Genomic DNA, 26,548 nt, shown 5'->3' with positions numbered 1-26,548 from the left:
CATTGTACATGATCAACATTTCACTCCATAAGGACTTACAAATTCAAACCGTCTCTGATTTCTCCAAACTCCACTACAATCAATTCTATTGTAAACTCAGCTCAAGAACTAATGCCCTCATCAAAAATATAAACGTCCTCGCAGGCTAAAACGAAATTGAAATCGTGATCTTCTTTCTTAATTATCCTAAATCCAAGTGATAAATATTAGGGAGGTGTCACCAATTGGTGATTTCTTCTAAATTTATTTTAAGTTTATTATATGTATATCTAAATTATTTAATGTGTCAATTAATATACATATTGTTCTTTTTATTCTAATATAAAAAAAAATCATTTTATAGACGTGCGATCAACACGTAATAACATATCATGTTTACGTTATACTTGATATTATAAAACGTATTTAATACGAATTTTTCTTTTTTATTCTTCACCTATCAATCATTCAACAAAGATGTCTGAAAAACCGATTGCGGTGGTCCGTTGTCGGATGAATAAAAATTTATTTGTTGATTGCTTCGAAATCGAGCTCTTGAGTATCGACGAGCTTCATACTCTTCACCACGTTATCGTCCACGCACTGGGTGCACAACGATACCACGAAGAGTCAATTTCGAGTGACCAGTATATGCCTTGGGTACGTGGTCTATACAATGTAGACATAACATTGTCCCCCCCATCGGTGGCTTCGTGGATCAGTCTGGTAAAAATTTTTTATTTTTTTATTTGATTTTTCTTTTCTTTTGGAAATTGTATTTCTTTTTTTTAACGCGTATGTTTCCGTAGTAGTCGAGTTACACAGAAGAATTTTTATTTACGCGTCTTCTGTCTTTTATAAATTTGCTTAACCTAATTAAATATAATAATTGCTTTCATGCTTGTTAAGAGTATTGACTATTTTACAATGTGGGTATACTTTACGGGCAAGTGACGCGGTGATTCGGAGGCGGCGAAGAGTCGCGATGAAACGCATAAGTTGTTTTGTACAAGTTGTGCAACGTGTTTTACTACTCCTTGAACAAGCCAGGGATCAGTTTTACGGTTCAATACGGTTTTAGAACGGTTTTATTCGTCAGTCGAAACTTATCGATTCGGCGTTCCGATGACGTCGGGCGCATACGATTTTACGCGTTTTATTTCACCGTTCACGTGGATCATAAAAACAGAATGGCGCGGGTGGGCCAATCCCTAACAGATCCCGTCGGCACGAGCGTAAAACAAAATCCAAGGTCGACCGGCTGCCGATCATAAACGCAAACGGCGGTGTGCACAACAACAACAATAACAACAACACGATCGATGCTGCTATTACTGCAACCACGGAGGTGTACGTAAAATACGTCGTAAAATACGTGTACGTCATCGAAACGTCATTGCGGCCAAAGCGGTTCTGCGAAAAACATTGTGTAATCCAAGTATTATACATCCTCCGCGGCGACCAGGATCCCAGCAACCGAGCGCTGCCGCCGCCGTAGCATATCGGGCGGCGCGGCGGCGGCGGCGGCAGCGGCGGCGGCAGCGGCGGCGGCGACTGCGGCTCCTGGGATCCTAATGTTCGCGGCCCAGACGTCGGTGGCTAACCGCGACCCGACCTAAATTTTCCGCTCTCGGTCCGACACCCTTTCGGTCGGTTTTCGCACGCCACCAGGACGGCAAATGAAAAACCCTCTAGGCACTCCCGATATTTGTCACGGGCGATATCTTGAAAAATTGAATATCCTACCGGCAGTAGCAATAATCGTATCGTATCGCGCGAATTGAAATCGGAAACAAATTTTAACATCAAAACGAGTTACGCGGTTGGCACTGAAAATCGTTTCGTTTCAATTCGCACAAATCGCGCGTGTAGCACACATATCGCTTTTCAATCGCGTCGCGTGTGAATTGCGTGTAGTGTGCGGAGGGTCTAACGGTACGTCCTAGGTGAATGCGATTTTGCGAGCGGGCGAGCGAATGTCCCGGTTGCGGGCGGACGATTTGTAATTTTATAAATTAAAATACACAAATAATTGAATTTAAGTATTCGAAAAGAGTACAAAAATGGCGCGAACGATAATATTTTAATCGCCCGCCCGCCCGCTTGTTTAACTTCTAGATAGGACATTCATAAATTAAATCTATTTTGAATTTTATCGCGTCGCCCACTCGCTCGCAAAATCGCGTTCACCTAGGACGCACCGTAACGCGAAATCCGTTAAACCGTAAAAACTAACATCGTGAAACTAACCTTTTGCTATCCGTTTTTCGAGAAATACAACCATAATCATTATCAATTAGCACGCGATTGGTCGGATAACGCGATCGTTGGACGAGCTGTAACAGTTCGTCAATCGGTCTTTTACGTTGACGAAACGGCCGCCGGGTGTGAAAACGCGATTAACGAGTGAATTAGCAACGAGGGGGATCAACACGCCGCCGTGTCGTCGCTGCACTCGCGTAAAAATGTCGAAAACGGCAAAAAGTGTTCGCTTTGAAGATGAAAAATATGTCGTTCGGTCATGAATAACAATAGATAATGAAAACGGTGCGCGCGCGTTAATCAAAATCGAAGAACCAAAAACAGGGTGTGATCGACGGAAGGAAAAATGAAAAAAATAAAAAAATTGAAGAAAAAAGGAAAAAAAAGAGGGCAACCTGCGAACAGCAGGGCCGTTTTTGGGATGTGTAGGATACACGCGCGTTCGGATGCATACGGGACAGTGTGCCTCTCTGTGCGGAAGAAACCCATAGCGCGTCGTAGGATTGTGCTGGGACACTGCAACCGGGCGGCGCGGGCGGCATCGGGAGTGTCCTCCAACCGCGACACCGGAACATGTGATGGAACACGCATGAGCAGATCGGCCTAAACTTCACTCAGGGATCGATGTTCAGCATGCCATCACTGGACACACCACTCCCGCACGTTCTATCGCGGCCAACCGTATATATACTTGCGGTCCGCGGCGAAATCGTTACAAGCGAGAGCGCAATGTTCAGCGATTTGTGCTTCAGCCCTGGTTTCAAGGATTGCGGTTGTACCGACATCTACGGATGACACGAAACTACGCGCGTCCGGTCGCGTACGATTCGAGTCGGTCCGACCGACTGTCGACGCAGGATCACCGGTCCTGTGCTGATTTTCAAACTGTCGGACGAGCGGCCGATAGTGGCGACGACTGTCTGTGCCGTTACGAGCGCCTCTGCGGCCGTACAGGTCGCTGGAGTCGTCCGAAAGATAGCGACACGATCGTGAACTGCGTGAAATGAGAAACGAACCTGCAGCAAGAATGATAAAGAGTGAGGCGTAAATTATTGATAACAAACAATGATACGATTTACTGTTACCGAATATGTTATCTCGTATTTCACTTCTACGCTATCACATATTATTTTAATGGAATTAAAAACATTAAAAGAATCAGATTTTATCCCTTCGTTGAATATTACAAACAACGTAGAGTTATTGAAGTGTACTATTGATGATATCACTGATTACATAGCTGGTTTCATTGCTAACCAACAGTGTAGTTAAGTATTCGAATAAACGTACGTAATACTTTTCTTGTACTTGATTGCTTTTCTGAATACATTAAAAAAATATATTCGAAATACGTATTTTGAATAAGTTTTTTTTGGTTTTTTTTCATTATTATATTTAAATACGTAATTTGGATGTATTTGTGTTTATAAATAATTTATAATCCTGGTTACTGATTATTAATAACATGAAATAAAGTAAGTATCAGAGGCGGACGCAGAAAAAAATTTCGGTAGGGGTTTTGAAAAAATAAGAATAATACCGTCAGGCCCTTATTTAAAAATTTGGCGCCTCGGGCATATTATTTATGCCCCCCCCCAAAAAAAAAAAAAATAATAATAATAATATAACACTTATTATTTCGTCTATAATCGAGATTCTTTAATATTAAAATATAACTTATAAATGAAGATCTTTCAATACTTTTTTTAACCAACAAATTAAACAAATTATTACATAATAAAACGTACTATTTTCTTTTTTTTATTGTTTTATTTTTTTTCATTAGGTACACCATTTTTAAAATTAATTTTGCTAAAATATTTTGCCGCCCCTGAGACTTGACGCCCCCGGACATGTGCCTACCCGTGCCCCCTCTAAATACGAGCCTGATTACCATTATTTTGAAATAATTGACTATTTGCTATAGATTGACTATTGTCGTTCGTTAACACATAATCATACAACACAAAATTTTGGGAAACCGTTAATCATAATGTATCATTGTAAATAATATTATATCGATTACGTATATTTACTTATTTTTATTTACTGATAATAAATGACTTACAAACAGGCATTATTTTTACGAAGTATTGCTATCATGCAATTTCAAAAATTTGAGTTTTTAAGTACCAATACCTTATAGAACGTTTAGAAAATTACAAATTATTACAAATTCGCTTTTCTTAAAAAAACATTTTTTTTTAGCATATTTTAATCGTATTTTTAACAATTCATTTTTTTTAAGGTATATAAGATAAGATAACTACATTTGAAATTAATAATCCTTTCATTTCGAAGGGGGGGTTGAACCCCCAAAACCCCTCCCTGTGTCCACCACTGGTAGGTATTAATACAAAAAATCCGATGAATTATGGTAGTAATTAATATTGCCATATTTCATTTTCAAAACCGATTGGATAAAGTATTATGAAAGAGAAAAACCTACTAAACAGTTTCACCTTCTTGACTGTACACCAGAAGTGAATTCTAATAAAAATCGATCTGATCATGTGTTACATTTTTAAAACCTTAATAAAGAATTTATCTTATTTGGATGATACCCTAAAGTCTCTCTTGAAATATCATTGACGTGATTTAATAGAATTAGAACCGCTATAGTTTATACATTTTTGTTCTTTTGATCGAAATCGAACAAATATTGTTTATATTTTGAAAAATTGAGATAAGTGTTGTTAACGGTCGCATACACGAACATAATGATAATTCTATAATATTGGCTTTGGAAAAATTTAAAAACAAAAAAAAAATTAATATTTGTTGTAGAGTTTGAGCGTATCGAGAAAAACAATTTTAGTAGATATTTATTGAATCTCCTCCAATACTATGTTGTTTAGGGACCCTTAGTAAATTTTTTGCCGAAGGCCCAATCATGAACCAAACCGACACTATATTTGATATATTTGATAATTCATGTTTGTATAGAAAAAATTACAAATTAGCCAATATACGTAATATATTGGATATGTATATGTGTGTGTGAAAAAATACACTATTGGCGATATCCAACACTTTTTTATGGTCTTAGGGGAAAATGTTTTTTAATGCCTTGTCTGAATGAGTGACGGAATTACCAAATACAACATCAATGGTGATGAATTGTTGTCGTTGATCAGTGTTTTGTCGTCGTTCGTCTGCTATCATCCCTTGACATCGATACGAAAAAACAAAAAAAAAAACTGTATTAAAAAATACTATTCTCAAAGTGTTCGAATAATTTTTCAAGTATTCCAAAAATCTATTCTAGATATATTTATTGAAAACTATAAAGTATTCTGAACACAAAATAAAAGTATTCTTTACAAGACTGCTAAACATACGTACGCATATAATATGACCGCAAACACAAGGTACACGGTTCACCTATATATGTATTATTTGCGTACCGAACCTAGTGTTGAAGCTCTTATAATCCATCGACTAATAGCTATTGACGCGAGTGCGTTTATATCGTGATCAATCATATATAATGATATACGCTCGGCCATGCAATGTTACGTCCTACGACACTGCGTAGACCGCAATGTTCCCAAGGATTGTATTGTGTATTGTAATGATTTCGACACGTCCCAGTTTATAACATGTTCGTTTAGGTACAATCGGTTTAAACTTCACATCCCCGAATCGCGATTATTTCAATCATAATCTATGTTCACGTTGAGTGCCGTGGTCGACGGGTAGTTAGGGACGTTGAGATACTATCGATACCAATAAAGTATCGACACATTTCTTTCGATACAAGTACTTTTTGTATCGATACCATGGTTTCGATACTTTACTCATTTTGATAAAAAAATACTGATATCGAATGAATAGTATCGAATCAGTGGCGTATACAAGGGGGGTGTTTGGTAGATATGACACCCCCCTTGAGTCGTATCATATATTACATTATGATAGGAATATAGGTAAATCGATAATACAATATGAAATATAAAATGATGCACAATACTAATTACATATGTATACAGGTTAACATTATCGTGATTGCGGCAATACGTGACGAAAATTATTCGTTTACGTTTTCGTGCAACACAAACGTTTAATAATAATAGGTATTGTAGCATCGAATACTGATATTCGAATAGTCAAATATTCGAATAATTTATGGTAAAGCTATCCGAATTCGAATATACATTACATCTCTATTACAGACATTATGTATACATATTAATTAATTAAAATAAAAGTTTTAGTTTGTACGTATTATATATAATATTTAATAATTATAATTAATACCCCCCTTCAGAAAATCCTAGCTACGCCACTGTATCGAATCATTTACTAACCGCCATATTTGTTCAAAAATCAAAAGTAATCGAATGGTCGAATGGTATCGTACAATAATTATTTTCTAGTAAAACGGTTTTCGCGCGTGATGGAGGATTTGTTTACATAAATTAGTCATCATACTATAGTCTATACTCAATACGATTATATTGTTATTTCCACGGACCAGAAACAACAGTCCACAATACAATAGCGCAATAGGTTCCCCAGTGTCGCAACTACAAAATAGGAGGCCCGTGTGCGGTAATTATATTAAGTCCCTTCCTAGGATTTATATTTGTTGTACGTTTTATTTATTAAGTATCAATTTTTTTAGGTTTTAAAACATATTTCACATCAGTTAGCTTATGATATATATATATATCAAAAAATACTTACAACTGTTGTATATTATACTTCACCACATATTTATATAGTAAATTTATTTAAGTAGTTTAGGTAGGTATGTTGTATGCCTACTCAAATACTCAATAGACTCATTGTTAAATATTATATTACTCTAAAATATTATAACATCCTTACCTGAATTTTAAAAAAATTTTCTTTTTATTATAAAATAATAATATAATATTATTAAATAATTGTGTGTTTGTAAAGTGTAGTTTATTATAAGCTGGGACTAGGGGGCCCCCAAATGTATGTAAGTCTTGGGGCCCGTGTGCGCGGCACACTGCACACCCGGTTTTTGCGGCACTGAAGTTTCCTCTTAATCGGACGATTATTCATATTGGTCTTTTTTATATTTTACCATTATCATTATTTTAATTCGATTCGATACGACGATACGACGAAGTAAAAGGATCAATACTTTTCTCTCGATTCTTACTCAAATTGTTCCTTTCGTTACGATATTTTACTCATATCGGTATTTTCATTTGATTCAATACCAAGTAAAAGTATCAACACTTTTCTTTCGATACCACGTCCTTACGGATAGTCGACAAATATGTATTATGTCTTATTATTTTTTATTTTATTTATTATCTTTATAGTCCTAGAATTCACTGAGTTTTCAGAGCAATTCTTCTGTTTTTATCCGTTGTTATTCAGCGAAATGTCTTCATTTAAATGATGTATTTGGATTTCGTTTTCGTTTATTTTTAGCAATGTTATGGTTATTATTTTCCTGGAAATCGATGATGAAGGTGACCTGCCGCCATGATGTATTTTTGTAGTTTATTTCTTGGTTTATGTCCTCGTACACAGGCACAGTTATAATAGTTATTACTTATTACTAAGGCCCGGATTTCAATGCAAATTGTATATTTTAGATTCTGAACTGAGTGATGGAATCTATTGGTTTTATAATGATGTGTGTTTTTTTTTATTTTTTTTTTCTCCGTCATCACGTTTTAGGGCAGTAAAAATGCTTCGATTTTCTTAAACAGCAACTTTTCTGAAAGGAAACTGAATGTAGATGATACTTGAGTAAGCCAAAAATTAAACTTTTTCAATACTTTTTAAGAGCATCGAAAAAAACCATAAAAAAAATATTAAAAAATGGGAATTTTCACGCAAAATTACGTTTTGGCAAACAGTTTTTTTTTTTAAATGTTCTAACTCAAATACAAAAACCGCATACACTTAAAATTTTCACCAAATATTTAAATTAGCGTTTTCTATACATGGTAACGTTTTTGAAGTATTTTGAAATTTTTTGACTTATTTATAGACAATTTCAATTTTCAATTTTTCTAAGTTTTTTTTACCGATAAAAAAATTTGGCTGTAAGAGAACTCTTGAAAACTTAATACAAGGTTTATTATAAATTATACTTTTTGAACCTAAAAATGAATTGGAAATCGTTCCACACATAAGCCCATAAAGTCCAAATTTGTATGAAATTTGTAAGTCAAAATAGCGATAATTTGCATGTTATTTTGTAGTTAAAAATTCATAAAATATTTTCTATTTATACTTAAGGTGTAACATTTTAACACAAGGTTATCCATAAGTTATTCTTCTAATAACTTTAAAAAAATGTCTACCGGACTTTAAGAAAAAAATGTATGGCCGTTTGAAATTTAAATGTCTACGAAATTGCATAAAATAACGATTTATCCTCAAACAAATTTAAATATTTGCTATTGCATAACAACTCTTATAATTTTTACCTTTTGTTCATGTCTAAATTATACATAATGTACTGGTCTGTCGAGCCACATTAATTGTATTGTAAACGAATTTCAAATCGAACGACTTTATCAACAGCTTATTACTTACTCGATGTTCGGCACTTGGCTATTATAATTGCTTCAGCTCGTGGTTTAAATTAACAATCAAACGATTCCGCAAAACGATTGTACGTGATCGTTCATCTATAATTGAACATGCGAACAAACATTGCCGCGTTTACGATAAGATAAGATTATGTTTGAATGGAAATTCGATCAACTTTAACGAGCACGTAGTAATCATATACAGATGGAAAAACACTATCGAGAAAACACTTATTCGATACACCGAAACATTAGAACGCAAAGATGGAACTAAGAATTTTTACGCCCGTGTAAAATGTTAAAATTACGCCCTATCCATAGACTAATAAACAAATACTCAAATAAATTGTGTTCTCATAATCAATATACAATCGTACTTATTGAGTTTTAACCTAATATCAGTATTTAATGAAGTTAAAAATATCAAATTAGTTGTTAATAATAACGAAAATTACAACCTTTTAAAATGTTACGCCCGGGGATGAATCCTTGTCTTCCACCCCGTAGTTCCGGCCCTGCTAGAACGTACCAGCAGATTGTATAGAACCCTATAAAATCTCTATATATTATAACGTATACAACAGTGGTGCCCAACCTGCGGCCCGCGGGCCACATGTGGCCGCAAAGATATTCTATGTGGCCCGTTACGAATTTTCTAAAATAAAAAAAAATTTTAAATGTATGGACAATTTTTGATTCATAATGTCGTTTGATATTAAATTCTTTATGCTAGCTCCACACTCTCGCCGAGATGCCACGAGGTAGCACGAGCACGAGAGTGTAGTCGGTTCACTCTGTCGCCTCACCTTGCCTCACCTCGCCTCGTGCGCGCTCCACTCCGAGTCGGTATTTTGGTCGCGAGTCAAAAGACCACGAGACACGAGGCAAGGCGTACCTACTTCACTCTCGCCTGAGCTCACGAGTCCTCAGTTAACGAAACAAAAAGAAATCAAAACATTTTATGCAAAAATGGCTGATTGGACGAACGAAATTTCGATTAAATTTGTGGAGCTATACCAAACAGAAGAGATTTTATGGAATGCAAAGCATGGTAATCACAAAGATAAGGCAAAAATAAATGACGCATGGTGCAGAATTAGCAAGATTTTGAATATATCCATAGAAGATTTGAAAAATAAAAAAAATTCAATTATGGCTACATTTCGGGGCTATTTGAGAAAGATAAAAGCGTTCATTAAATCAGGAGCCGGTCAGAACGATATTTATCGACCAATATGGTTTTTATATGATCAAATGGAAAGTTTTCTTGAAAAACTAAACGATTGCAACGTGACATTAAATACTTAAAAGGTAAATATAATTATTTCATAATTACTAGTTTATGTTTATCTCTATCTATATATATATATATATAAATATACATAAAAAAAAAAAAATTAAATACACGTGCAACTAAGGTCTGAAAAACATACAAAAACCTGTGCATGAAAGAGTTATTTATTGAAAGGTATTAATTATTATTATAAAAGTATGACGTACATTGTTCTCTTATTTGTATTGCATTTTCTGGTGATCTGCGTGGTACTTGATCGATAGGCCTAATAGCACAATTTTTGCCGATTTCTCTTCTCCATGAACCCGGTTGAATTATCACTCCAGTATTATCACAAATGTCAATTGTACTGGGAGGAGTATAAATTGATGCAGCCGTTTCATTTCTCCTTAAAAAATTATGCAATAGCACACATGTCATTGTTATGATGGAAACTTTTTCTAACTCTATTGAAATTGGTTTTTTGAAAATTCGGAATTTAGTAGTTATTATTCCAAATACATTTTCAATCACAACACGGGAGCTTGATAATTTTTGATTAAAAATGCGTTTTGGAGAGCCAATCTCATGGTTTCCGGGAAATGGTTTCATCAAGTTGGTATGAAGAGCAAATGCTTCATCTCCTAGGAAAACATATGGTAAATCAACATTTGAGCCATGAAGGGGAGAAGGAGCAGGAATGTTAAGGCTGTTTGAGCAAATTTTTTTCCACAGCAAAAAATTTTTAAACACGCCACCGTCGCAAATTCTACCTTGGCTCCCTATATCAGCAAATAGAAAACGATAGTCACTACTAACTAATCCCATTAACACAATACTAAACGAGTTTTTATAATTGTAGTATTCTGAACCAGTGTTAACTGGGCATTGCAAAACTATGTGTTTTCCAAATCCTTTTTCTATTTCTAATCAATCACTTGAAGTTGATGGTAGCTGAAATATAAATTGAAATAAATAGTTAATATTTATAGGCATTATATTGTATAATGTAATTACTAGATAACGGATTTAAATGCTCTTTTTTAATATTTTAGGGAAACATTTCGCAAATAACTGACCAGGAAACATTAGAAAATGATAAGGACGACGACAATGAATTTAATTCTCCTAACAATATAACTAGTCAACCAACACAAGAAAATTCCTGATACAACGACAAACATCTCGCCGACTAGGAAATCCTGAAGTTGAAGAGGCTGGGAGACAAATGAAGAGGGCGTTTAATACTTTAGAAAGTGTTTTAAATAAAAAACACGAGGAGGATGAGTATGATTTATATGGAAGGATACTCGCAAATAAATTACGTAAGTTACCGGAAAATGAACGAGAACTTTTTATGTACGATATTGATGGAATGTTTGTTCAACGCTATCATCGGCTTAATAATCCCTTGTTATCTTCACTACAGCCTACATTTTCTGCAAATAAATCATCATCTACTGTAACTTTTTTTTCTGATTCGCCGAGTCAACCACTTTCAATACTTATTCCAGAACAACCTTTAACGACAAATTCTACTTATTCAAATTCAAATACACTAAGTAATACTTCAAACCAATTGACAGTCTCTAACTCTCATATTCAAAATATAGTGGACACAACTTATTACACTACTGTTGGTAATTATGAAGAAAGTAACAACCAGTGATGATAGTGTAGTATTAATATTTAGCTTATATAATTATGTTCCTAGTTATTCTAGCACAAAGTAACTAATTTATTTTAATTTCTAATATTTGTTTAAAAATGTTTTCATATAAATATTTAAAAAGTTAATATTTATGTTTTTTATTGTTAAATTTTTATTTTATTTTACAAACAGGTTGTTCAAATAAAAAAAATGTTATTTTCTTTTGCACCATTTAAAATATAAATTTACTATGAAAAGTGTTATTTATTAAATAAATAATTATAATATTTTTACCTTCACTTCATTTTTAAGAACTTGGTTGATTGCTGCACATACTTCTGGTACAATCTTTGATATTATTTGGCTAGATACTTTAAACAAAAAGTGAAGGCTTTTATAACTATCACCTGTAGCTAAAAATCGTAGTGTAATTGCTAGTCTTATCTTAGCTGGGATTGAATCTCTCAGTTGAGTATCTTGTTTTGAAATAATAGGTGAAATTAAAGTGAGTAAATATTCAAAATCTGATAATGACATTCTAGTAAAATTTTCAAACTCGCCTAAAGGTTCATATAACAATTCTACAAATACATTTTCCATGCTTTACCTGAAAGAAAAATGTTATGAGAAAATAAAGAGTAGTACAAATTATAATTATTCTCTCCTTCATTTTTCTTATTACGCCATTAATATCAATACTTAATATCAAACTAACTTACTTTGTTCTGTTTCTGTGTATTTTTGTTGTCCACCATCTCCTCTTGTTGGGTTGCTTAATTTTTTTTGAGTGGCTTAAATTTAGAAAATTATGATAACTGTATGCACACAATGCAGCCGCAGCTGCTATTTCAACCACGTCCATTTTGTACAACCGCTAGAAACAACTGAGTGAGTCACGAGACTACACGAGAGTGTAGACTATGCATTCGTGTGCTGCCTCGCCTCGCGTTAACTCGACTAGACTCTCGACGAGGCGACCTCGCGAGAGTGTGGAGCTAGCATTAAAAACTGAAACCGTTTCACGACACACAATACAAACGGCTTTTCCATTAATTTCAATGAAAAAGTAATTTATAGACCATTAAAAATTCGGCAATCATCAATATATTTGCGTTTTTTTTCTGTTTGCCATTTTCATACGCAAAATTTACATTTAAATATCGATATCACCCGTGTACTTAAAATAACATAATGATCAAACTAATGTGTTCTTACGATGTGTACCTTCATAATCTTTTCAATAGACAATAAAAGATAAAAAAACAAGTCCAATATATAAGATTATTTTTGTACTTTTATACTTTATGGCCCGCTTGAAAATAATTGTTTACCAAAGTGGCCCGCCAAACGAAAAAGGTTGGGCATCACTGGTATATAATGTAGGATATTGGATTCGTTGATATGTGAAAACCGATCGAGTTCGCAGTGCTTTTTATTTATTTATTTTTTTATTTATATCTCGGCGATTGGGGCCATTGGCTACAAAAGTATTACATAAATTTATATTAAAAAAGGGTTGTTACACTTAATTTAAGCTTATTTGATATAACTAAAGTAGTATAAATAAAGGTTGCATATAACATTAACAGGAATATATTTAATTACATTACATTTTTTTATGAAGCTCTGTACCGATAGGAATTTGAGAACAATAATTGTGTCGATATTGATGTTTTCAACAAGATGTTGAGTTAAATTATACTTGAGACGTTGTATTTCGTACTTTCTGCAATACGTAAGGATGTGTTTAACTGTCATAGGATGGTTGCAGGTCGGGCAAATGGGTGGGTCTTCTTTCTTAATTAGGAAAGCACGAGTTAGTTTGGTGTAGTAGTTTGGTTAGTCGCAGTGCTTGATTGGCCGACGATTACGCGTGTGGATGATGGATTTTTTTTCTTTTCTTCCGAAATCAAAAGGTTACGATAACCTATGCAACCGATATTGATTTTCCGAACAACAAAAGTTAAAAACTCGCGATCGCGATCTCTTTGCAGTGCACAGCCGCTGGGTTATCTGCGAGAACGCGGAACCACCCGTGCACCATGCACCGACCGTTGGCACTTTGTGGTCGGTCGGCCCACAACACGTGAAACACAGGCGCACAGCTTGTACGACTTGTATCGAAATATTAATACCGTGTATTGAGAATCGATTCGAAGAGTATTATTGAAATCAGCAGAGGCAGTGCGATGCAAGTTTTATCGAAGCAGCTACTTCATGATCAAAATGGGATGGGTAGGTAGTGTTGTGCGATAGAAAAGTTTAATACATAAATTGCACATTTGACATAAAATATTATTGTGTACTGTTTTGTTTGGACCTGTGTCGGATCTAAGTCTCAGGAGACCGAGGTGCTATACCAATTTTAACGTAACGCTTATATATCTATCTTATTCATGTTCATGTATTAAATAATGAAAAAAAAAATTGAAATACGAGTACCTCTCAACTAATAGATAAATTTAAAAATATAACGAAATATACAATCTTCAAACATTTTCTGTTTATATTCCGAATACAACGATTCTCTATGTCCCTTTAAGATCATTATAAAACGCGGTATTTTATTTGTAGCGTTTAACTTAGCCTCGCTAAAATGGAGCATTAAATGCATTAAAATTTTTAATCAATCATTAATCAGTATCACCGGAACTGTATTGTTTTCGTACACACACACACTCACATATATATATATATATATATATATATATACGTATGTAAGATAGTCCAGTGTATTTTTTTTGGGAATTATTTCCGTCAATACGAATTTTCTTTATTTTTAAATTTAATATTAAATCCCTACTTTCATTCCTTAGCTTATTTAAATAAATAACTTTTGCGTTTTTCAATTACATAAAAAATTATGACTTAGCAATTTTATGAACATTTTAAAATAACGAAATTGAAAACCCAAAACTGAAGCAGGAAAACATTTACGGTTAAATGTGATGTTGTTGCAATAAATTAATTTAAATTAGACAATTTTTATCTCGCCTAAATCGTTTACTTCATAATGGGTTTGTTTATTTTACTCAAATGTGCGGCTTCAGCAGTGCGTCTTACTATCGATGAGATGAATGAATGCCGATACACTATATTATATATAGCTTCTGCTGTCGAAAAGGTTATCCATTTTATACCAATTACAACAGCAATTAAGACTAATCATATATGCCTTCCATTTTTTTCAAAATGTATCGTAGCAATAAATATGTAAATAATAATTGGGTTTATACTTACCATACTTGTTCCTAAAAACATTTTAATTTCCTAATCTGACTGCTTTTCAATTTTATAGAAATTAAAAATTAAAAATGTATTTTTCAAATCCGGTTGAGGAATGAAAACACGGTTTTTTTTATTATCATATGGTGCCCTGTTAGGTAGTTACGATAAATCTAAAAATTTGATGAAAACCATTAATATTTACGGATATTTTACGGATATATCCAGCAAACATGCTGTGCGAACCTGTACTTTATACGTAATATCTACGTAAGGACTAAGTAATATCAAGTCGATTTTTCAATGTGATTCGGCGTGAGCCGCCACTAGCACGAAATTTTACTGCACTAATAATACAACGTCCGTACGTATAGTCGTATGTATATTACATGTTGATGTAATGTATATATAAAAAAATACGACTACGTATTATATATACTCGTACAGGGCCGTCCCGAAGATGAAAATCAAGGGGGAGGGTGAATAATATGAAAAATGCCTAATACAATTTTTTTACTCAATATATGTAGTATAATTAACTATATGTAGTCGTATTTTTACTTTTTAACATGTATATATATGTCAATGTCGCACGTTCTTAAAATTGACAATTTAATTATATATATATATAATATTTTATATTTTAGGTATAATAAGTAGTTTTGTTTTCCGTAAGTAAAAATAAGTCCTTCTAAGCCATAATGAAACAAGTCCGATTGCCGACTGGTGTTTTTGTTGTTGTTGGGGGGGGGGGGGGGGGTGATACCCCCCAAGACCCCCTTTCGAGGCGGCCCTATACTCGTATGTATACGTAACTCCGTCGTCGTGTTTCGCACGCGTTTGATTCGGCTTTTGTATTATAACCTTTCGCAAATGTACATGTAAAAAGTAATATGTACGCAAATGCAGTCGTATATGACTAAGTAGTAGCTGAGATATGTTCACAAATTGTGATGGACATATAGATGCTCACTCTCTATTCATAATACACTGCGCAAATCGATTTTTTAATTACTTTCCGTATCACACACACTGTACTTTTACCATATCCGCTGACAGCACGAATTACGGTTCAAACCAACTGATTGATAGGACCATAGGCGTCACTAAGAGGTATCCAGAGGTATCTTTCCTACCCTAGAAATTTTTTCCAAAATAATTATATTTTGTAATAAGTCCAATACAAACAATAAGACAGTGTATACAATATACGTCATATCAAGATTTATGAAGAAGATTTAGCCAGTTAAGTAAGTTAATCCAGTAAGCCAGTTATCATGTTAAACCTTTAACAATTTATTTTTTAACTTTCTAAAAATAAACTTTGCATAAGGTGGCTGCAGAGGCCGACAAGTTCAAACGAATCCTACTACCTACATTATGCTTGTACACACCATTATACAGAAGAAAGGGCAAATGTAAACTTCCCTAAAAAATTAAATAGTAAATTCCCCTAAAAACATTTTGCTACCATATTATATTAACGTAAATTCCCCTAAAAACATTTTGCTACCGTATTACACTTACATAAACTCCCCTAAAAAAATTAGAACCATTTAGCGTAACCCAGAGGACACCACGTGGAAGCAGTTCTAGTTATCCTCCAAAAATATTTGTATTTTTAACTGCATATTTGATGGAGTAATAATGTGAAACGGTTTTTATATAATGAAATGTAGTAATTTTTTGTTCTTTATAATTTTCTATTAGCTAGTTTAATAATTTTTGACGTCTTTTTAACTTACTATTATTGCAACTATTTGGTTTGTGTATGCTTTGTAATTTTATGTAAATTTCTAATCGAATATTTTTTAGTATATTAATAAACATAAAAATGTTTGGATGGCTATGGTTAAAATTTGATTTAAAATGAGCACGGAATGATTCACAAGTATTTATGGATTTTGTTAATTCGGAAGATGCTTCTGCCCAGACTGTATGTGGAAAAATTGCTATGTTGCTTCAAATATGGACTAACATAGTTTTTGTATTGACCTCTTCAATTATCAATCATCAAGAAGTACAAAATTTAATTCAATACTAGTAATTCATAGCCAAAATGAAATCAATAAAAAGTATAAGGGACCGTGAAATGTTTACTCATAATGGTTATTTGTATGATATTTTTCTAATTATAAAATATGAACAAAGAAATATATATGCAATTAAAAATACGAATATTTTTGGAGGATAACTAGAACCGCCTCTACGTGGTGTCTTCTGGGTTACTCTAAATGGTTCTAATTTTATTGGGGGAATTTACGTTAGTGCAATACGGTAGCAAAAAATTTTTGGGGAATTTACAATATTTACATGTGCCCAGTAGAGATTCGCCAGAAAAAAAAATATAATAATAATAAACCGCTTTTGTTGTCCTTACCTACGTGTTATTGTTTGCGGTTGTCGCCGAACGACACGTTACGAGGTTATTTTCCCTTTTTTTTCGCGCTACTTTCTAAAAATGTTTTCCGTGTCCTTAAATCTTTCTGTAAACGTTTAACACCCGGTTTTCGTTTGAATCACTGCGCAGGGTTGAGTGCATGCGTTTATTATTTTCAATACATTTATAAATGTTATTTATTAACACCTTTGTATTTATTATTATAAGTAATTAATTAGTTTTTTCCATACAAAATGCATTATATTGTGTAGATTAATATCATCACTGTTCTTATCGAATATTATTATACAAATTATATTTTTTTACTACTGTTAATTATGAATTAGTTTTAAACCAAGTCAAGTTTTTTTGTTGATATACCGTAATATTATATTTATAAGCTCGGGGTAGTCAGGTTAGGCACTTGACTACTCCGTGCGAATCTTCCTTCCCTCACTGAAATATTCAATATCATCACAATAATAAATAACCATATTATGTTCAACCCTGTCGAAACGTCCGTAAACGGTAAATACACGTATAAGAATATCGGAAAAATATTATTATTAAGTTAAATGAAGTTACGCAGTTCAAATTTTTTGTTAATATTAAATGTTAATGTGTTATGTATGACTGCTCTGCCAGTAACGTCTGTGCACGCTTATGCTTGTGTTTTTCACTTTTACACTGTTAACGGGCTCTGCAAAGACAGATTTGATCGGTTTTATTAATTGATTGAAAACGCGTAGGAATGGACGAGTCGAAATGTAACCGTCCGATCAATGATTACCAAACGACATTTCGTTTCTTGTGTTTAAATTAAGACCACAGCAGACGCACGGCACGCATATGTATTACGCATAATGAATTTCGAAGATTCCTGCAAACGAGTGTTTCCTGTTCGTGTACACGAAGTTTGTTCGAAACCTGGCACTTGCGCATCGCGTGTAAGCACACATGTGTACACCGATGTTATTCGGGTTCATCGCGTTCGCGCGGCAGGTCCCTCGGGAACGTGGGCGTTTGTCGATCCGTTTAGAAGACCGCGGTCAACGGGGAAGCGAATAAATTACTCGTCGACCCATAGCGTTGACCGAAAAAACGTCGCGAGCCCTAACCGCGTGTGAACGTGTATCAGTTACCACTATTGTCGATGATTCCGATACACTTTTTTGCGAGGGCAATATGAATATGACAATAAGAATAACATCATTATCGACTAGGCTTGATTTTATTTTTCGACCACGGTTGCCCAGTCGCGCCCGTTCCTAGTTCGAGTACCTAGGCGTGTACCGACGACATACCGTTTCAATGTCGTTCGTCTCGGTCGACCTCAACCTGTTTAATGTAATATAGCATGTGCCATACGAATATGGACGGGTCTGCGCGCGCGTTTTGTTTTCGACGATTCGTCGTGTAGCAGGGCACTCCCCAAAAAAAAAAAAAAATCGATTCCACCGTGGCATTCCATCTGACCCACACTCGGTTGGATATTCGCTGCCGCCGCGGGAGATTCCATGTTAGATCTGCGTACGTTATACGTACGTGTTCGCCCACGCGAATCGGCAAACGCTTGTAACGACGTATAATGTAAAACTATGCGATAAGATTTATTTATTTATTTTTTTGTTCTTTCCTGTTACCGAGTAGGCACGAATATCGTAACACGTATAACACGTAATGTCTGACGAATTTTTGTTTATTCATCCGGAGGAGGTGTACAAAAACCCGAATCGTTTTCGGTCGATTATAATAAATAATAAAATACGCGCGCTGGTTTCCGTCTCGTTTGGGTCGGGTTCGTTGTGATTTTTTTCGATTTCTTTCAATCGCCTTTCGTTTTGCAGCCATTTCTGTTGCGCGTTAACCGACACCGTTTGGACGAGACGCACAACAGGCTCACGGCGTTTATTACGTACGTGGTCAGGCACACCAAGCACAGTTCTCCGACGACGAAAGCCAACACAATAGCCAGGTAAACGGTGGACGCGTTCGACGCGATCGCCAGGTAGTATTGGGCGTTTACGATTTTTTCGTTGTTCGAGAAACCTGGAAGGAAACGAAAGGAAAATTAAAAGACCAACGTAAATCAACAGGTTATACAGGTCCCACTCGTGATCGATAGTACCCGGTTACAAATGTCACTATCGATAGCACCCACATCATAGCTGGATTATCATGTTGTGCAACTGTTGCATTGGTAGCCATTAGCCTTAGGATACCGGTCCCAGTCCTAGCAATTATCCATCCATTCCTTTACTTATATGAGATGATAATGTAGATTTTAATATATGATGGGAAAGGGTGGAGTGTCATCATCATTATAGTTGTACGTGTTTAAGGAAAACCCGTGGGCTCCGCAGTACGATATGATACTTAAAATATAATTTATGGTGATAAAAGTTTGAGGTGTGAAAAACAGAAGGATGACATATTACTACACTACACGATGCTATTGGTTTTAATTTTCTTTCATTCAATTCTTTGCTAATTTTTGTTTTCAAATAACACGCTCTTCTGAAAAATCGGTCTGAATATTTTATAGTGGTTACTAGTAATAATATTATAGATTTGATCTCAAGTAAAGATATATATTCAACATGAAATATTTAGTTTTAAGGTACGTTATATTGATTAGTTACGAAATTTTAACGACCACTTATTCGAGTCACTTCGACCATTGACGATACTTAAATAGTAACACCAATTTATTTATCATAAATCTCTATTGCATAATACAAAATATAATTGATGTATTATAATACTTTAAGAGAAACAATATCAAATGGTCTACGTATTGTGTGACATATTTTGTCAGGGTGTAAAAACAAGCTATAACTTGATTAGAAAGCTGGAGATCGGTTAATCCGATAAAATTCAAAAGCACGCGTCCAAACCAAAATTTGAAAAATATTTAGCCATATTGACTCAGTACATATTATGTACAGCATAACTATTTGCGCATAATCATTGAAAAGTACTACGGTCGTGTAAGAGATAAGATAAAGCACGGCTCCAAGAGGGGGAGGCACTGGGGTCATGAATCTCCCAGGCTTTTCAAATATTAAAATTTTTTAATACATTTTTGTCCTGGTGAGCTGTAAAATCCCGATCATCTAATTAGATGCCTACCTAATAATTTTATTTTGTCTAAAAACCATATTATGAAATTAATTTAAGTTGTGTATCATAATATAGGAACGTAATGTATAAATATTTTATTAAATAAAAACAAGTGTAATGTGTGAATACAAGAGATTATTTATTGTCAAACTTGTATTCCAGGTTAGTATATTTTTTAAGATCCCTCTGAAATTTAGCGATAGCTAAAAAAAATACCCCCTCCCCATCTGTTAAGTCTCTGAAACCACGCCTGGGTAAAATTGGTTTTTCGGATTTCATCTCTTGGACAACACGGACGATTTTCCGCGAAGATAATATTCCTCTGAATAGAATAATATGTAATGTTGTACACATTCGATCATTTATATTTTATAGTATTATAAGTTGTGTGTACGTACTCAACAGGAACGATACGGTGTAGAATATCATTCCGACGAGTCCGTTGGGAACATTGAAAAATACATCTTCGCCGAACACGTACCCGACGATACCGAACCCCTTGGCGTATCTGCAAATAGTTAACATTCTTGTAAGACATTTCATTATACAATTAGCAAAAAATTGTGGTCGGTTTATTTGAAATGTGCGTGCACCGCATTTTCAAGGACAACCGTTTCGATTTTCAAAGTTGCAATACATTGATTTATTTGAAACAAATATTTTCAAACCGCTTAACAGTTGTATAGTTCATAACAATGGTTTTGGTTAATTTTTCATTTCATTCTTGACTGTTTGAAAAAGTTCGAGAAAATATATAATAAATAAAACTAGATACACATAATACTTACATCATATATATGGCATTTTTTAAAAAAATTCTTCACCAATATTTAGTATGAAATTTGTATGAATTTGTATAACAGTTTTTAAAATTAAAAATATAATATTAGTATTAATTTTATAAAAACTAAAATAAAATTTATTATTAAACCAATGGTATTAGAAAACACGATCGTTTTCAATTAATTTAATAAAAAAAAAATTTCTGGCCCATGGGGGGATCGAACCCACGACCTTCGCGTTATTAGCACGACGCTCTAACCAACTGAGCTAATGGGCCGATGGACGTCAATGGTTGAATTTTGGGGTTTTCAATAAAAACGGCATGCAAATTAAAGGATATCAGTTAATAATAAAAGAAATGATACATTTTAAAATTTATTAAATCACTCGTTCGTTTACTTCTAGAGTTTTACCCATGTTAAATAATACTATTATTCTACACAACACGATTGACTGGCTCATATTAGAATGTGAATCGTCAAATCCGTTGACACGCCTGTACTGTATTCACTGATTACAAGGCGCAGACTTTGTATTTTTCAATAAAGTTTTATTATCTTGTTTATAAAATATAATATTTTAATCTATTAGTAATTAAATATTATAAGATATGATAAATTCAATATAGAATAATAAGATATTTTTTATTATTATTTGTATGATTAAGGGCTGATATTTCAACTGGGGTATTTCGTAGGATTAAGATAAACCAAAACACCATGATTAAGGCTGTATTCGATTTGAATGCAATGATTGCATTCGATAAAAAACGATTCTGAGCGGACGAGGGAATCTTTTTTATTTAATTTAATTTGTTTTTATGGTGATATACAAAGCGTTTTAAGAATAGCTTAAGAACGATTTACATTAAAAGATAATTTATATAATTATAATTTATAATTAGGAAATATCATAAAAATGAAAAAAAAATGTAAAAGAAAAGGCTCAAAAGTCGCTCAAATGTTTTGAAAATCTTACCATGTTTAGGTAAGGATAATATAAGTAAACAACCCAAATTTCAAGTTTTTACGAATGTTTTTAACCGAATTACAACAAAAAAAAACTCCCAAAATTAAAATATCTATAAATAGCTCAAAAACGACTAAAATTTTTCGAACTTTAAACCGTAAGAAACAAAATCCAAAAAACAACAAATAAGATCTCTAGTCATTTTTTATTTGAAGTAATATTTCTGGTAGAAAACGTCGTCCGTAATTATTTAATATTATAAAATTATGAAATCGTACGTTTTTCAACTTTAACCGCTTTTATTTCGAGTACCGTTTCGAAAATTTGAAAAATGACCTCTCTAAAGTACCAGCTCAAGAACATTGCCTTTCAGATAAAATACTACACTTGATACTTTTGAGCAAGTTTAGAGGGAGAAAAAGTGTTTACAGAATAAAAAATAAAAATAAATAAATATCATCATAAAACCAATACATTCCTCGCTCTGCTCAGAATCTAAAATATGATTTACGTATTTATTTTGCCATTGATTCATATCGATCTGTAGATGGTTAAATTTTGCAACTTTACAATTAAATCTAATACAATATTCACACATCATTTATTTAAACGAAATCTATAATAAAATTATTTTTCATCCCATTCGAGGAATTTAACTATTGATACAAACAATTCGAGATTTTCTTGACTGATCAAGCCTACTTACAAATGCAATTACACATTGAACATGTAAAAGTATCATTATCCATAATTTTATTAGGTATAATATAAAACTATTCACTATACGCTACAACTATTTATTGTTTATTTAAATTTTGATTAAAATGTTATTTTGATAAAATAAATCGTTGTAGACAAGCCACACCTAATCACCAGCTTAAACCATACTTCGAGCGTTCCTTAAGATAAGCCGCAAAAAAGTAGTACTTGTTACATACACCTCAACGAAATGTAAAAAACTATACTTAAGTTTTACATAGTCTTGAGCTTAAGTTTAAGTACACATTGAAATACCGGTCCTTAATTATCTGAGATAATCATGCTGCAGAAGGATGACGTATTTAAAAATTTTTAATTTAACGTATTATTACTAAAGCTCGCACTAGTCCACTATGTAAAAAATATTATTCAATACCAATTATATTATCGAGCTCTATTATTTTCTCTAGTGTTTATTATTTTAACTTTTTTTTACTTATGTCATACTAATAATGTTCTGAAATAGTAATTTAAGTATAAAATCAAGTGATACTGTTTCAAACGTGTTTCACTAATAAATACCAATGATAGCGAAACGTAATACATACAATATAGTCAACTAAATACCTGATCTACGTTAAGATGACTAATTGTAGTAATACAAATTATCACAAAAAATGATTCAATCAATCAAATGTTGATGCAAATACTATACTATACGTTCCCGATAATTTAAAATTTTATCATCTGTATTTTTTATGGTTGCAATGTTGTCGGACATGTGTGGTAAGTATTATTATTCTTTTAAAATATTTATCTTAATTAGTTTATAGCTTTTCAAAGCCAATCATTTTCAAATATCTATATCAGATTATAAATAAAATAACTACAGCAAACTTAATATAGATAATAGTGTTTTGTAATAGGTACTTAATTATCTTATTAATTGATCATACCAAGTTTAAGTTTATGATAGTATTAATTCATATTTCAGGATAATAAAATAATAAAAAAATTCAAATGTAAGAATCAAAAAGTTTTTTTTTATTAATAATCAATACGTAGTGAAATTTAGTTACAGACATATACATTTGTGTAACAGTATAGTACTACAAATATATTATAAATTAAAATATTGCACGTTTTGATGTAAGATTTATCATCATTGTTTTTGAAGTTTCGTTATTGGATACAATTTTAAGTTTTCAATTTGATTTGCAAATTAATCATCTATTATTAAGATATTTTATTTTATTGAGTAGAAATATACTTATTGATGAATAGCAAATTATGCTTTCTTGAGCCGTACTTGTTATATTTTAATAAAATCATTCAATTTTTAGTTTCATAATACATTTTACATTTCAATGATAAAACAAATAAAATATTGTTGTTAGTTAAAAATGAAACGGTTATTTGCTTGAGCAAGAATTATTTCACACAACAGTATACAATAGTTTATTATTTATTCCATTTTTCCAACACGACACGGTTATTAACGGATAAGATTAGATCACAGGACTAAAATATACGAAATTTCATAATATAATAATATGTGCGATATAAGTGATAATAATTTTCAGATATGTACCAACAAAAATTACTACGATTAAGCTGTGAGGATCACATTAGTTTTGCAATTACTAAAACATTTGTTTATCCTCATGCTTATTGTATAGGCGATAGGTCACTCATTGTGGTTTATATTTAATACGAATAAATTAAATGTACAGTTATATTTTAAATTTTTCAGACTTGATAGGATAGGAACCCGGGGAAATAAATAAACTAGATCCCCCGACTAAAATTATCTTTATATGATGATTCAAAATATATATGTAATATTCTGTGTATTCACTACGAAACTAGATAATGAAAATGTAAAAATAAACAACAAACAGATAATTATCAGATTATATTATTATTGTTATTAGCTATTTAATTAAAATTATTAGATTTATTGTATTTTATTAATACGTATCTAATCAAATGTATAATATTTTACGTGCTACAATATTAACAAACTGGTTCATCTATAATATATGAATAAATTGTTTTATTAAATAATTTCAGAACTGTCCAAGGACCCCGAACTCCCCTGTTTTTCGGGGCCCCGGAGCACTGCCTCAATTTTTTGTCCTGTGATAGCTGCGTTACACACGTGTATTCACAGCGAAATCGTTATTCGATCTTGTGTACCGTTACGGTTCGGACAAAAGCAAGTTCTGAGCGTTTTCAAAGCGTTCGGATCGTTCGTCATGAATGTCCATCGCTTTAATTAAAAATAAAATTTAAAATGTGCGTACAAACTTACGGGGATTGAAAAGCCGGCGAACAATTTACGTAATCCCTGATGTCGCACAACGGCTTGAAGTCCGGATCGTTTTCCAATGAAGTCTCCGCGTAAAACGCGTACGCGGCGACGCAAAACCCTGCCAAAGCGTATATTTTAATGATCATGTTGATAGTACTCAGCTCGACCATGTTGGGGATCGTGTTGGCTACGTGACCCGCCACTGGGCCGGCTCCGCAGTCGACGTGTGCTTATCACTTATCGCGTTGTTATATCGTGTTCGATCGGACATGAAATTAATTTTATGCAAATATCGCGTTACTCACGCTGTAATGAACCCCGTGTGACACGTTGAACGTCATGTTTAACACGCGCACACGTACTTAATAATAACAGCAATGATGATTAATAATTTTAGTCAATGTTTCGACGAGGAACGTGCCGAAAATATACGTTTACCGAGGTGGTACGTATTTTGCAAGAGGCCTCGCGTGGTGTGCGTATAAACAATGTACTTGAGAGTAATGATTTTTACCCGTGGAAATGAACAACTACGATATCGTAATTATTCATCGCAGGTAAACACTATTGTCATAGTGTTTAGGCAAAGTTGCCCGAGAAGAAGTGTCTCACCCCCCTCCCCAACGAAAACATCAGTCGGCAGTCGGACTTGTTTCATTATAACCTAGAAGGACCTAATTTTACTTACGGAAAACAAATATTACGTATTTCGTAATACAGTGTATATAACTATTTATTATATATATATATAATTAAATTGTCAATTTTAGGAACGTGCGACACTGACACATATATACACGTTAAAATGTAAAAATACGACTACATATAGTTAATTATACTACATCCATTCAGTAAAAAAATTGTAGTCGGCATTTTTCACATTATTCACCTCCCCCCCTTGATTTTCATCTTCGGGACGGCCCTGTACAAAGAACGAAATCAACTGTGATTCCGTTGCGCGTACAACGTGTGTTCACTGCAATAACCTATTTGAACGCGCAGTTTCGGGCACACGTATACTAGGCACAATATTGGCGAATATTTTCCCGCGGACGTGTTTTACATTTTTTAATTGTCCTGCCACGCACAGCGGACGAATGCCAAATCCATGTGTATGTACATACAGGCGTTGTATCACCGGGAACGTATTGTTCGTCACGCGCACGATGTTCACAATCGAAATGCCGTTATTGTGATAAAATACAAACAGTGAATATTATTGGTTTACGGTTAGAAAATAATGAGACCAAAACTGTAAGGTCAGGTGCATAGGTGAAATCATGTTTGATGATAACAAACCGTCGGATGAAAGTGCCTTGTTTCTAGGCGCTTAAAACCCTGCTCAAGTGTATTACGAATA

General features: G+C 33.5%; 1 protein-coding gene, 1 non-coding gene and 1 pseudogene across 3 annotated transcripts; 1 reads left to right on the top strand and 2 right to left on the bottom strand.

The window, feature by feature from the left end:
* Positions 1-9,583: 9,583 nt before the first annotated feature.
* Positions 9,584-11,713, top strand: LOC112693849 (annotated as a pseudogene).
* Positions 11,714-18,983: 7,270 nt separating this feature from the next.
* LOC112693855 (vitamin K epoxide reductase complex subunit 1-like protein 1) lies at positions 18,984-25,672 on the bottom strand. 2 transcript variants are annotated; one of them, XM_025569101.1, is made up of 3 exons: positions 25,189-25,672; positions 20,822-20,931; positions 18,984-19,349 (listed from the first exon to the last, which is right to left on the bottom strand). In XM_025569101.1, the coding sequence occupies exons 1-3, from the start codon at positions 25,356-25,358 to the stop codon at positions 19,126-19,128; spliced, it is 504 nt and encodes a 167-aa protein (XP_025424886.1). In that variant the 5' UTR covers positions 25,359-25,672; the 3' UTR covers positions 18,984-19,125. The 2 variants fall into 2 exon arrangements, with proteins under 2 accessions (XP_025424886.1, XP_025424887.1); XM_025569102.1 differs by lacking the exon at positions 18,984-19,349 and adding an exon at positions 20,648-20,745.
* Positions 21,410-21,483, bottom strand: Trnai-aau. Its single transcript has one exon. It is a non-coding gene; the product is annotated as a tRNA-Ile (tRNA).
* Positions 25,673-26,548: the final 876 nt, after the last annotated feature.

Source organism: Sipha flava, unplaced genomic scaffold (genome assembly GCF_003268045.1).
Source record: "Sipha flava isolate LNK unplaced genomic scaffold, YSA_version1 118_pilon_pilon, whole genome shotgun sequence".
Taxonomy (NCBI): Eukaryota; Metazoa; Arthropoda; class Insecta; order Hemiptera; family Aphididae; genus Sipha; species Sipha flava.
Note: the sequence above shows the minus strand (reverse complement) of the source record. Positions and strands in the feature narration are given on the sequence as shown.

Excerpts from the sequence above, each read along its gene's own strand:
- LOC112693855 (XM_025569101.1), bottom strand. The coding sequence starts at position 25,358 with ATGGTCGAGCTGAGTACTATCAACATGATCATTAAAATATACGCTTTG. Across the intron at positions 20,932-25,188 it reads TCGCCGGCTTTTCAATCCCC|ATACGCCAAGGGGTTCGGTA; the intron begins GTAAGTTTGTAC and ends AACTATTTGCAG. Across the intron at positions 19,350-20,821 it reads CACCGTATCGTTCCTGTTGA|GTTTCTCGAACAACGAAAAA; the intron begins GTACGTACACAC and ends GTTTCCTTCCAG.